Below are 12,922 nucleotides of genomic sequence, written 5' to 3' on the forward strand. Positions count from 1 at the left end.
AAATCTTATACTGAACTTATTTATTTTTATGTACTAATTATACAGAAACTTCAGTTACAATTTACTCATTATAAATAACCTGTATAAATGTAATGTAATCTTCAAATAGTGTTCCTATGTACATTATCCTGCAATGCAGTTTATTCAAAATTTCAAACATTTTCGTGCGTATAAAATTCTCCAAAAAACATGTAATATTACATGTTTATATGTATTTTTTCTTATTAAAGGTAATACCAAGGAATATGAAACAAAAAATTAGCATTGGGAAATTAAAAAAAAAAATGTCTTAGCGTTTGACAGTAATTTAAATTAGCGCTTTAAGGCGTACTTAGACGGCGTACTTAAAAATATTACAATTATTAAATATCGTTATTAAAAATTTGTATGTATATGTATTTTATCACGGAGAAGATTTATATGCATGCTATGCCCATTGGTGTACTTTGCACCAGGCGGCGCGGCGGCGCTGCAAATTATAATAGTTTCAAAGCGCCTGCACAATATAAACTGCAATTACGAGACAGGTACGTAATTATATAGCTAAACAATATTCGAATGCGCTAAGTTATGATGTATATTTGCCTTTAAGATACATTTCTGGTTGAATTTAAATCTTGAGTGTTAGACCACTTTATGATAAAGTACATGCACGTGTACAATGGCTATAAACATACACAGCTTTTCTTGCCCGTAGCAACAAGGCAAACTCTACATCGGCGTTGTAAAAATATTTCACTTGAAACCACAAGTGCACATACACGGGCAAAGCTTACGAAAAGCGTGCGAAGCCGAAGGAAACAGCTAGTATGTTACATAATAATTTACTTCCAGTAGACTACATCAACAAAAACCTACAAACTTATAACTATAAAATACTGGTTTTACGTAAGTGGCGTACAATATTACATGTTTCATCAGAAGTATTACTTGGTAGTGTAATGGTTTGTGAATTATTTATAATGTGATTCTTGTCCATCATTGACTACAGATTCTCAAAACGGCACGGATAATCTAGTAGATGTCCATATATTAATGGCTATAATACTGATTCCGATGGTGTCTACCGCAATGGTCCGCAACCTCAAGTTCCTCGTGCCATTCTCTGTCCTGGCCAACATCCTCACGGGAGCGGGGGTGTGCCTCACTATGTACATCTCTATGCACGACCTGCCTCCCGTCACCTCCAGGAATGCGGTTGGCAGCATTTCAACGATTCCGCTGTTCTTCGGAACCGTAATCTACTGTTTTGAAGGTATTGGATTGGTGAGTGTTGTGTTTTAACCATACAGGGAAAAGTGGATAGGGACTTTAGCTCTTGTTGTTTGTTCGTTTTAATTGAAGCGTGTGGTTTGGTGCCTTAATGCGGAGCACGGTGTGTTTAGAAGATAACGTATAGCAAGAGGTACAGAATGCCATAGTCTATTGCTATAAAAAACTCAAATTATCAAGTGTTTTTTCTCAAAAAATGTTTGCTGCTTCTGACTTGTGCAAGCGTATTTAAAAAGTGGTCGTGCTCACAGATTCCGTTGAAACAAGTACCGTACTCTAAGTGTTTTAATAAAAATTGTCCCAAAATAGTTGGTGTCTAGTAAATTTTTTATAAATATAGCCTACTTTTTTGTTATTTGACTTTTAAAATGTCTAACAGGCGCCATTTTGTTAATATTAAAGAAAGCAACACAATTTTTTCCTCTTACCTATTCAAACCTATCTGCCAAATTTGTTTTCTTTAGTTTTACTAGTTTTTAGAGATAATAATGTTTAATAAAAAAATACAAAATGGCGGCTGGCAGCTGAACGAATTAGAAATTGAAAAAAATTATTCTTCATTTTTAGCTTAGAATCACACAAAGAAATTTAAAATACATAAACAGCCCATCCTTTTTGTTACACCCTGTGTTAGTTTCTATATATTGGTTAGTATCATTTACACTACAATCTTATATCCAAAATAATTCTTTAATTTTCATTGTCTTTATATTCTAACAATAAAGTTATGGGTTTATAATAACTGAAATAAAAAATAAAAATTCTAGAACAAACTCTTGCCAAGTATCTTGTAAACACGCCACCTATTGTTCCATATCTTGTTGTACTTATATTTTTATCTTTTGACATTGTTGCATTTAATATATCTTACAAAAAATCAATTAATGGTTAACGTTTCTTAAGAAAAAAAATGTATTCAAATTCGTTTTAGATAATTTATTATTTTTTAAGTGTGTGCAAGGTGAGGCCCGATGTAATTGAGTAAAGGTTATAAGTATAAGCAACAGAACGACTTATTTTCTTCCGGAATTAAATTACATTACAGCTTTGTAAGCTAGAAAACATGAAATCAATTTATTATTAACCTTTTTTTAAATCTCGTCAGGACGATACTAGTAGTGAACTGGAATAGGAATTAATATTAACCGTGCTTAATTCAATCTTAGAATCTGATGAGCTTTATATACTGCTATTAAATAATACAGTACGTTAATAAATTTTACTTTTGATTCATTAATAAATAAATTAGTAGTTCGTAGATTTATATAAATCCGTGTTTTAACATAATATGTTTGAGTCTCATGCAACATTAATTGTTTGGCGTTAGAAGTTTTTTAGTGCGTTAAAGTCAACATAGCAGAGTAGTTAACATACTAATAGTAGAGTAACAGAATTAATTTTGTAAATGTTTACATCTTTTACATGGGAACTTTAGTAACCAAGCCTGAACAATTACATAAACAAGGAAAGTCTGCACGAGCAGGGACAAATCCGGACGACGCGAAATTTCGGACAACAATTACGTCAGTAATAATATGAGTAAACTGATCGAACAGATAGAAAACAAATCATTGTATAACACCACTAAAGCATTTCGTTATTGCCTTATAATATGTAATGATGTATGATATTGTGATTTATATTTCCCTTTTAATCTCTCCTAACAGATTTGTCATTAACGTCAACTTTTGTTTAGTTCAGATCGGGTGTGTATATAACGGTTTGTTTACGTTTCTATAAAGCTGTCTTTCTATTTTGTAATCTTGTGCAAAATATACATCCATAGCCCACCAAAAGAGTTACTTCAACAAGGAGTGACAACAGTAACCTCTCACTAGCACACCTGGATAGCTACTGTATATTAGAAAAATCTGACATCAAAATTGCCGCGATAGTCCGCTCCTAGTGGCTACAGAGCGAACAAGCGTGCCGTGACGCGGAACGAAAGCTTTTCCTCCGTGCAAAACATACTCCCATAGCCCGCCAAATGAAGTAGTTTACTTCAACAAGGAGTGACAGTAACTCTCACTCGAACGCCTGGATAGCTAATGAACGTATGTCGTATATTAGAAAAATCTGACATCAAAATGGCCGCGATGGTCCCGCTCCTAGTGGCTACAGAGCGAACAAGCGTACCGTGACGCGGTACGAAAGCTTTCCTCCGAGCAAAACATACTTCCATAGCCCGCCAAATGAAGTAGTCACTTCAATAATTCAGCTACCTGGGCTCTTATCTAAATTCTAATAATTTGTTTGTTTCTGCATTTTATTTATTATGTAACAATAACAAATACATGATTTAATTCTGTTTCCATTTCGTCAGGTCCTGCCACTCCAGAGTGAGATGAAGAATCCAGACAAGTTTTGGAAGCAGGTTCGGAGTGCTGAACGTAGGCATGACTATCGTGGGGTGCGCCCTGCTCTGGGTGGGGTTCGTTGGATACCTCAAGTACGGGGAAGATGTAGCTGGCAGCCTCACTCTCAACTTGCCTAAAAATAGCCTGTAAGTAGACTGAGAACAGAGTTCGCTAGAAAAAATCATAAACCTAATATTGAGCTCCCTCAGCAGAGATATGTATCAATCGAAATTCAAGACAGCAAAGATTACTTTTCTAATTCTACTGAGAGAACTTCAAACGAATCTCAAAACAATGAATTTTTGTTAAGACATAAGGAAGAGTGCATTGGGGATAACGTGAATTAACCCGAGGGCTAATACAACTTCCATCATGAAATGCCTTATTGCTTGATTATCTTCTATTGGACAGAGCATGGAATTGATTCATTTCTCATTTACTCATACGGAAGAATACTATTCTCACTGAAAACACGAGACGAATTTCACCTCATAAAATGGGTGACAAATATGTAATCCATTACATCCTCATTGTTAACTCAACAAACAAATAAAATGATACTCAGTTGTCAAAGAAAAATAAAAAATGAATATAATAGAAACGACTACTTCATATATTAACAGATATTTATTGATCCATAAGAATGTAGCCTACGTGGCAGATGTGTGGGTCCAAGGCAGGTCGTGTTCTAAATGAGGGACGTTGTAATATTCTCCATGTATGGTGAAGTGAAAGGAAAGTGAATAAGTAATATTCTATCTCAATTTATATATTGGAAATGAGAATTAAAAGTCTTGAATTTCCGCAATGATACTTTAGATTTACGTTCGACCCAATTAAAATAAAATGCGTTACATATCACATCAAGAATCAAACATGTTTCTTTCTAAAGAACATTGCAATCCGTTTATTGTGAGTTTCTAACACAAAATGATATCACAAGAGTACATACATGTAAAATGGATTGGCTCCTCTAAGCTAACAGCGGTGTTGAATTTGCCACAACTTTTTAATTAAACGTAGATGAGGGTGGCAACTCGTTCTTTAGAGAAATGTACACAATTAGTATAAATCGTGTCAATATTTAAAACAATTCAAATAGAATTAAATTGTATTTCATAGTAAAAAAATAATATTGCATTACATTACCAAAATAAGTTAATAATAAATTATTTATATAATATAAAGTGTTATACATACTTACATATATATAAATATACGCATACACACACACACACACACACACACACACACACACACACACACACACACACACACATCACAAAGATTTTTACACAAAATAGATACAGATGTTATTAATTTATGAGCCACTCTTCATCAACAATTAAGAGCGGTCATTTTAGTCTACGTATTAACGTACCCAACGTTTGGAAGGAGGACACAGCTAAAGGTAATGGGTTTATAGAGCGTAAGAGCTGTGAATGTATAAAACATGTGTAGGCCTATACTTCTAATTTGTGAAAAGGCATGGGGATGTTAGTTGGGTTTAATATCTGTAATCAAATTTGTATTCACATCTAAACAGTATGTGTGACTACACATTGGTTTGTCCCAAAAATTAAGTAGCCTATTGCTTGCATTAAAAACATTTCTTATCCTATGTGTTTTTATATTTCCCAGAGAAAAATTCATAAACTTTGTTTTACGCTCAATACCACGTTATTTATCGCAAACCACAATTTAAACTGGCCAAGAACCTTTTGCATTACACCACACATTGTTTTATAACTTATAGTGGAATAGCAAAGGGCAGTGCCATCCGTAAAACAAGTGTTACAGAATACTATACATTTCCATTAAACAAACTATTGCTATAGACTAAGAATAGTATTGGGATATAAACTGACCCTTTTGGGGCTTGAAATTTAATTGGGAGAGTTGAACCGAAGGAGTTTAGTAATTTTGCACATTGAGGTCGATTGGTTGGATAGTTCTTTTTTTTAACTATTCGTAAGAAAATTCCTCTAACTCCGGTTAATATTTATACGTTCAAACTTTTTCTACGTGGATTTGGAGAAATCTTTTACGAACATTTGGTATTTATGCGAGGGATACAACTACTTTGCTTCATAAAATTTGACTTATTGCAACTTAGTCCCACTATCTGGTCATTGACCACTTGGAATATCAAGTAAAAAGTAAGGCCTCTGTGCTCTTTATAACCTTTTATACGTGTTTATATTGTTTTATATTATTGATCAACCAGAGAATCTAGTCTAAACTCAATTGATAAGGTCCCAACAAGGCTATAATCCACCAAATTCGTGAGATGGATCATTTTGTCTTTTTCAATTAGCCGTATTTCAGTGAGAATTGCACTATACGTTGCAGTAAGTTGAGGGAGGATCTATATTATTCAAAAAGCAAGGTCATGCTGTTTTTAGTTTCCGTGAAGAGGTCTCACGATCGCAATTGGGATATATTACGATACCCTTCATTTCCATGTCGCGGTCCACATTAGTGTGATCTGGCTACAACAGGATGTTCGGTTACTGTTTCAGGTTCTCTCATGTGGTCCAGCTCACGATCGCAATTGGGCTATATTCCCATACCCTTCAATTCCATGTCGCGGGCACATTAGTGTGATCTGGCTACAACAGAATGTTCGGTACTGTTTCAGGTTCTCTCATGTGGTCCAGCTCACGATCACAATTGGGCTATATTCCCATACCCTTCAATTCGATGTTGCGGTCACATTAGTGTGATCTGGCTACAACAGGATGTTAGTTACTGTTTCAGGTTCTCTCATGTGGTCCAGCTCACGATCACAATTGGGATATATTCCCATGTCCTTCAATTCCATGTTGCGGTCACATTAGTGTGATCTGACTACAACAGGATGTTCGGTACTGTTTCAGGTTCTCTCATGTGGTCCAGCTCACGATCGCAATTGGGATATATTCCCATGTCCTTCAATTCCATGTTGCGGTCACATTAGTGTGATCTGACTACAACAGGATGTTCGGTACTGTTTCAGGTTCTCTCATGTGGTCCAGCTCACGATCGCAATTCGGCTATATTCCCATACCCTTTAATTCCATGTCGCGGTCACATTAGTGTGATCTGACTACAACAGGATGTTCGGTACTGTTTCAGGTTCTCTCATGTGGTCCAGCTCACGATCGCAATGGGCTATATTCCCATACCCTTCAATTCCATGTCGCGGTCACATTAGTGTGATCTGGACTACAACAGGATGTTCGGTACTGTTTCAGGTTCCCTCATGTGGTCCAGCTCACGATCGCAATTCGGCTATATTCCCATACCCTTTAATTCCATGTTGCGGTCACATTAGTGTGATCTGACTACAACAGGATGTTCGGTACTGTTTCAGGTTCTCTCATGTGGTCCAGCTCACGATCGCAATTGGGATATATTCCCATGCCCTTCAATTCCATGTCGCGGTCACATTAGTGTGATCTGACTACAACAGGATCTTCGGTACTGTTTCAGGTTCTCTCATGTGGTCCAGCTCACGATCGCAATTGGGCTATATTCCCATACCCTTCAATTCCATGTCGCGGTCACATTAGTGTGATCTGACTACAACAGGATGTTCGGTACTGTTTCAGGTTCTCTCATGTGGTCCAGCTCACGATCGCAATTGGGCTATATTCCCATACCCTTCAATTCCATGTCGCGGTCACATTAGTGTGATCTGACTACAACAGGATGTTCGGTACTGTTTCAGGTTCTCTGAAGTGGTCCAGCTCACGATCGCAATTGGGCTATATTCCCATACCCTTCAATTCCATGTCGCGGTCACATTAGTGTGATCTGACTACAACAGGATGTTCGGTACTGTTTCAGGTTCTCTCATGTGGTCCAGCTCACGATCGCAATTGGGCTATATTCCCATACCCTTCAATTCCATGTTGCGGTCACATTAGTGTGATCTGACTACAACAGGATGTTCGGTACTGTTTCAGGTTCTCTCATGTGGTCCAGCTCACGATCGCAATTGGGCTATATTCCCATACCCTTCAATTCCATGTCGCGGTCACATTAGTGTGATCTGACTACAACAGGATGTTCGGTACTGTTTCAGGTTCTCTCATGTGGTCCAGCTCACGATCACAATTGGGCTATATTCCCATACCCTTCAATTCCATGTTTGCGGTCACATTAGTGTGATCTGACTACAACAGGATGTTCGGTACTGTTTCAGGTTCTCTCATGTGGTCCAGCTCACGATCACAATTGGGCTATATTTCCCATACCCTTCAATTCCATGTTGCGGTCACATTAGTGTGATCTGACTACAACAGGATGTTCGGTACTGTTTCAGGTTCTCTCATGTGGTCCAGCTCACGATCACAATTGGGCTATATTCCCCATACCCCTTCAATTCCATGTTGCGGTCACATTAGTGTGATCTGACTACAACAGGATGTTCGGTACTGTTTTCAGGTTCTCTCATGTGGTCCAGCTCACGATCGCAATTGGGCTATATTCCCATACCCTTCAATTCCATGTCGCGGTCACATTAGTGTGATCTGACTACAACAGGATGTTCGGTACTGTTTCAGGTTCTCTGAAGTAGTCCAGCTCACGATCGCAATTGGGCTATATTCCCATACCCTTCAATTCCATGTTGCGGTCACATTAGTGTGATCTGACTACAACAGGATGTTCGGTACTGTTTCAGGTTCTCTCATGTGGTCCAGCTCACGATCGCAATTGGGCTATATTCCCATACCCTTCAATTCCATGTTGCGGTCACATTAGTGTGATCTGACTACAACAGGATGTTCGGTACTGTTTCAGGTTCTCTCATGTGGTCCAGCTCACGATCGCAATTGGGCTATATTCCCATACCCTTCAATTCCATGTTGCGGTCACATTAGTGTGATCTGACTACAACAGGATGTTCGGTACTGTTTCAGGTTCTCTCATGTGGTCCAGCTCACGATCACAATTGGGCTATATTTCCCATACCCTTCAATTCCATGTTGCGGTCACATTAGTGTGATCTGACTACAACAGGATGTTCGGTACTGTTTCAGGTTCTCTCATGTGGTCCAGCTCACGATCGCAATTGGGCTATATTTCCCATACCCTTCAATTCCATGTTGCGGTCACATTAGTGTGATCTGACTACAACAGGATGTTCGGTACTGTTTCAGGTTCTCTCATGTGGTCCAGCTCACGATCACAATTGGGCTATATTCCCATGCCCTTCAATTCCATGTTGCGGTCACATTAGTGTGATCTGACTACAACAGGATGTTCGGTACTGTTTCAGGTTCTCTCATGTGGTCCAGCTCACGATCGCAATTGGGCTATATTCCCATACCCTTCAATTCCATGTCGCGGTCACATTAGTGTGATCTGACTACAACAGGATGTTCGGTACTGTTTCAGGTTCTCTGAAGTAGTCCAGCTCACGATCGCAATTGGGCTATATTCCCATACCCTTCAATTCCATGTTGCGGGTCACACATTAGTGTGATCTGGCTACAACAGGATGTTCGGATGTTCGGTACTGTTTCAGGTTCTCTCATGTGGTCCAGCTCACGATCACAATTGGGATATATTCCCATACCTTCAAACTCCATGTTGCGGTCACATTAGTGTGATCTGGCTACAACAGGATGTTCGGTACTGTTTCAGGTTCTCTCATGTGGTCCAGCTCACGATCGCAATTGGGATATATTCCCATGCCCTTCAACTCCATGTTGCGGTCACATTAGTGTGATCTGGACTACAACAGGATGTTCGGTACTGTTTCAGGTTCTCTCATGTGGGTCAGCTCACGATCGCAATTGGGCTATATTTCCCATACCCTTCAACTCCATGTTGCGGTCACATTAGTGTGATCTGACTACAACAGAACAGGATGTTCGGTACTGTTTCAGGTTCTCTCATGTGGTCCAGCTCACGATCGCAATTTGGGCTATATTCCCATACCCTTCAACTCCATGTTGCGGTCACATTAGTGTGATCTGACTACAACAGGATGTTCGGTACTGTTTCAGGTTCTCTGAAGTAGCTCCAGCTCACGATCGCAATCGGGCTCCTCTTTTCCTACGCCCTCCAGTTTCACGTCGCTGTTACGTTCGTGTGGCCCGACTACAACCGAAAGTACGGGCCCTTTAAGCACCCTGTGTTGGCTGAGTGTGGGATCAGGCTGGGCATGGCCCTTATCACGTGTGAGTAGAAACATTCTTGTGTCATGGTTGATTTAGTGCAATAAATTGTGTACTAAAACTCATGAATATTAGTTGTAGTAGTACAGTTTGTACAGGAACAAAAATTTAAGCCATAACCGGTATGTTTGTAGCCAACAGTGCGTAATCTTTTCGGCACCTTCTCGTGATCATTGTGATTATTTTTTCTTTCATCTACATTTGGCCTCAGATAATTACGTATTTAGGGTTACATTAGAAATCTAAATATATAGTAGTGTGTTTATATTCATGAAGATAACCATTAGAATATAATTCTCTTACGAATATGCATTATAATATTATGTTTTCAAAATACTGGGGCATAGTTTTATTTTTGTGTGAGCTATGTTTGTTCTATGTAGAAAATGTTATGCTTTATTTTGTTTGGCAATGGTAATTGCTCTTAATTTTACATCTGTTCTAAAATTTTTTATAGTATTTAATTTCATTAAATTTTCGAACTATTTTGGTATTTTTTAAAGCTATAAAGAGTTACATTGCGCATATTGACTTTTCTAAAATTAAATATTTAAATGCCTGCGAAAATACGTAATATTAAGTTTGATTAATTTTAAAGTTAAATGGTTCAGGAATATTTATAATACTATTATGATGGGACTTCAGTGTCTACAAATAGGATTTTTAAATTCCAAAATACCATTAGGACTGAGAAAGGAGGTCTCTTTAATTTGATTTCTCACTTGACTTTACGTGTTCAAACATTTTAAATTGTTTTATAATTGGCTCCCACGGTCTAAACTGAGTAAATGTGAAGTCCAAACCAAAGCGTTATGTATTCATTTATGATCTTCCCCAATTTTCTGAATATGTAACATGTCCGTTCAGAAAACATACTCAAAATGGTTATAGCGAGTAACGATAGTTTTATTCCTACTCATAATAAGTTTTGTTTAGATGTTTTTCAAGTGTGATTTTTTGGAGTTTATATATCCATCCTAACTAACTATTAGATACTAAATTCCATGTTCGTAAAAAACACCACCTTTCAATTTTTGCCAAGTGTTAACCGTTATTAATTTCTTTTGGAAAAGATTACATATGGTCACTAAACTAATTAAAGAAATAAATTTAACATTTAGTAACATTTAGTAAATTTTAGTCCATTAGGACTTCCTTTCTTAGTCCTAATGGTATTTTGTATAGCCTCAAATTTATATTTACGTGATGTTGCAGTTGTCGCAGCAGAAGTGGTGCCCAAGCTAGGGATTGTTCATCTCCTTGCTGGGTTCTGTGAGCAGTACAAGCCTTGGCTCTGGTGTTCCCACCTCTGTGCGAGACCTGGCACTACACTGGGACACCAGGACACCAGCTAGACTCACATGCATAGCCTCAAATTTTATATTACGTGATGTTGCAGTTGTCGCAGCGGAAGTGGTGCCCAAGTTAGGATTGTTCATCTCCTTGCTGGGTTCTATGAGCAGTACAGCCTTGGCTCTGGTGTTCCCACCTCTGTGCGACCTGGCACTACACCTGGGGGACTAGACGCTTGACACCAGCTAGACTCACATGCATAGCCTCAAATTTATATTACGTGATGATGTTGCAGTTGTCGCAGCGGAAGTGGTGCCCAAGTTAGGATTGTTCATCTCCTTGCTGGGTTCTGTGAGCAGTACAGCCTTGGCTCTGGTGTTCCCACCTCTGTGCGACCTGGCACTACACTGGGGACACCAGTAGACTCACATGTATAGCCTCAAATTTATATTACGTGATGTTGCAGTTGTCGCAGCGGAAGTGGTGCCCAAGCTAGGATTGTTCATCTCCTTGCTGGGTTCTGTGAGCAGTACAGCCTTGGCTCTGGTTGTCCCACCTCTGTGCGACCTGGCACTACACTGGGGACACCAGCCAGGCCCAAACTATATCTCTTCGACTGCGTTTCTCTTCTCCTCCGCTGTCGTCGGTTTCAGCACGGGGACTTTCTACAGCCTGAGGGACATCATCAGGGCATTCTTCTATTCCCCCGGACGTGACAGGACCCATGACCACAGCGGTTCTGCCAAAAGCCCTTAGTCAGATTCTCTACTTACTTTGTCTACCTGGTCAGTCTTCACTGCAAGTTGACAAGAGTACAAACAGTGCCTTATTGATTTTATCGTAGTTATAAGAAAACAACGACGCCTGTGTTGTAAACAAGGGAAAACACATTCAATGTATTTTTAGGTTATGTTTTATGCGATTCAATAATTAATTAACCAAAGAAATTATAAGTAAGAAAACAAAATCAGATTCAATATTGTCAATTTGTATAGCTTATTTTAATAAATTGGGTTATTAGAAGACTAAGCAATTATTTGTCTTACTTAGAAATTTTACAGCATAATCTCATGCCAAAAATTAAAATGTTGATCTTAGAAATACAGCATTTTAATTATCTATCGTATAGAAATAGGAACTAACGATTGACTATTGTAATCAGCACTTTTATATACTACTAGTTATAAAAATGTATTGCACTTTCATGAAGTATTTTAATGTTGAGGAATCTCTCATTGTATGAGCTACTTATACTTTTGAAATTGAATAGTTTAACCTAGAAGTGTGGGAAACCAGCATATTTTATGTCGGTTGTAATTTATGTGTGTTGTGCGGAACCAGCATATTGTATGTCGGTTCAGTTTTTCATTAAAAATAATTATTTATCTTCAAACAATCACCATGTTTTTGGTATCATTGAAATTGTGAGATTCCACTCTACAATTTTCATATAAACTTTTATTTTTCTAACTTCAATATTACGGTCGTGGTGAAATGTTTTCTGAAGAAGTCATCATTTGAGTTGAATTTCACGGGTGGCCGGGTCAAAGAAATACGTCATTTTAAAACCAATCACAGCAAGTTACGTATTGCCTGCAAACAGTGCTGCCATATGTCAATAGACGCGGAATGAAATTATTCTTCCTTCCAGTACAAACAGAAAGTCATTTAGAACGAATAGTTGATTTACTATGAATATTCTAAAAAGGGACAATTCTAAAGTTGTAAACCAGCATTATTTTATGCTGGTTAGTATAATAACATTCACACAGTTATTTATTGTCAATAAAGAAAATAAAAAAAAACAGTGTAAAGTGAAAGAAACGATCT

The 12,922-nt window shown here is 38.0% G+C and overlaps 1 protein-coding gene across 1 annotated transcript; it reads left to right on the forward strand.

The window, feature by feature from the left end:
- The first annotated feature begins 424 nt into the window (after positions 1-424).
- LOC124373123 (proton-coupled amino acid transporter 1-like) lies at positions 425-11,848 on the forward strand. Its single transcript, XM_046831515.1, is given in 7 exon segments — positions 425-527; positions 992-1,266; positions 3,596-3,634; positions 3,636-3,775; positions 8,180-8,258; positions 9,643-9,802; positions 11,559-11,848. Coding segments are annotated over 7 exon segments (1,086 nt in total).
- Positions 11,849-12,922: the final 1,074 nt, after the last annotated feature.

The sequence above is a fragment of the Homalodisca vitripennis genome, unplaced genomic scaffold (assembly GCF_021130785.1).
Source record: "Homalodisca vitripennis isolate AUS2020 unplaced genomic scaffold, UT_GWSS_2.1 ScUCBcl_4882;HRSCAF=11314, whole genome shotgun sequence".
Taxonomy (NCBI): domain Eukaryota; kingdom Metazoa; phylum Arthropoda; class Insecta; order Hemiptera; family Cicadellidae; genus Homalodisca; species Homalodisca vitripennis.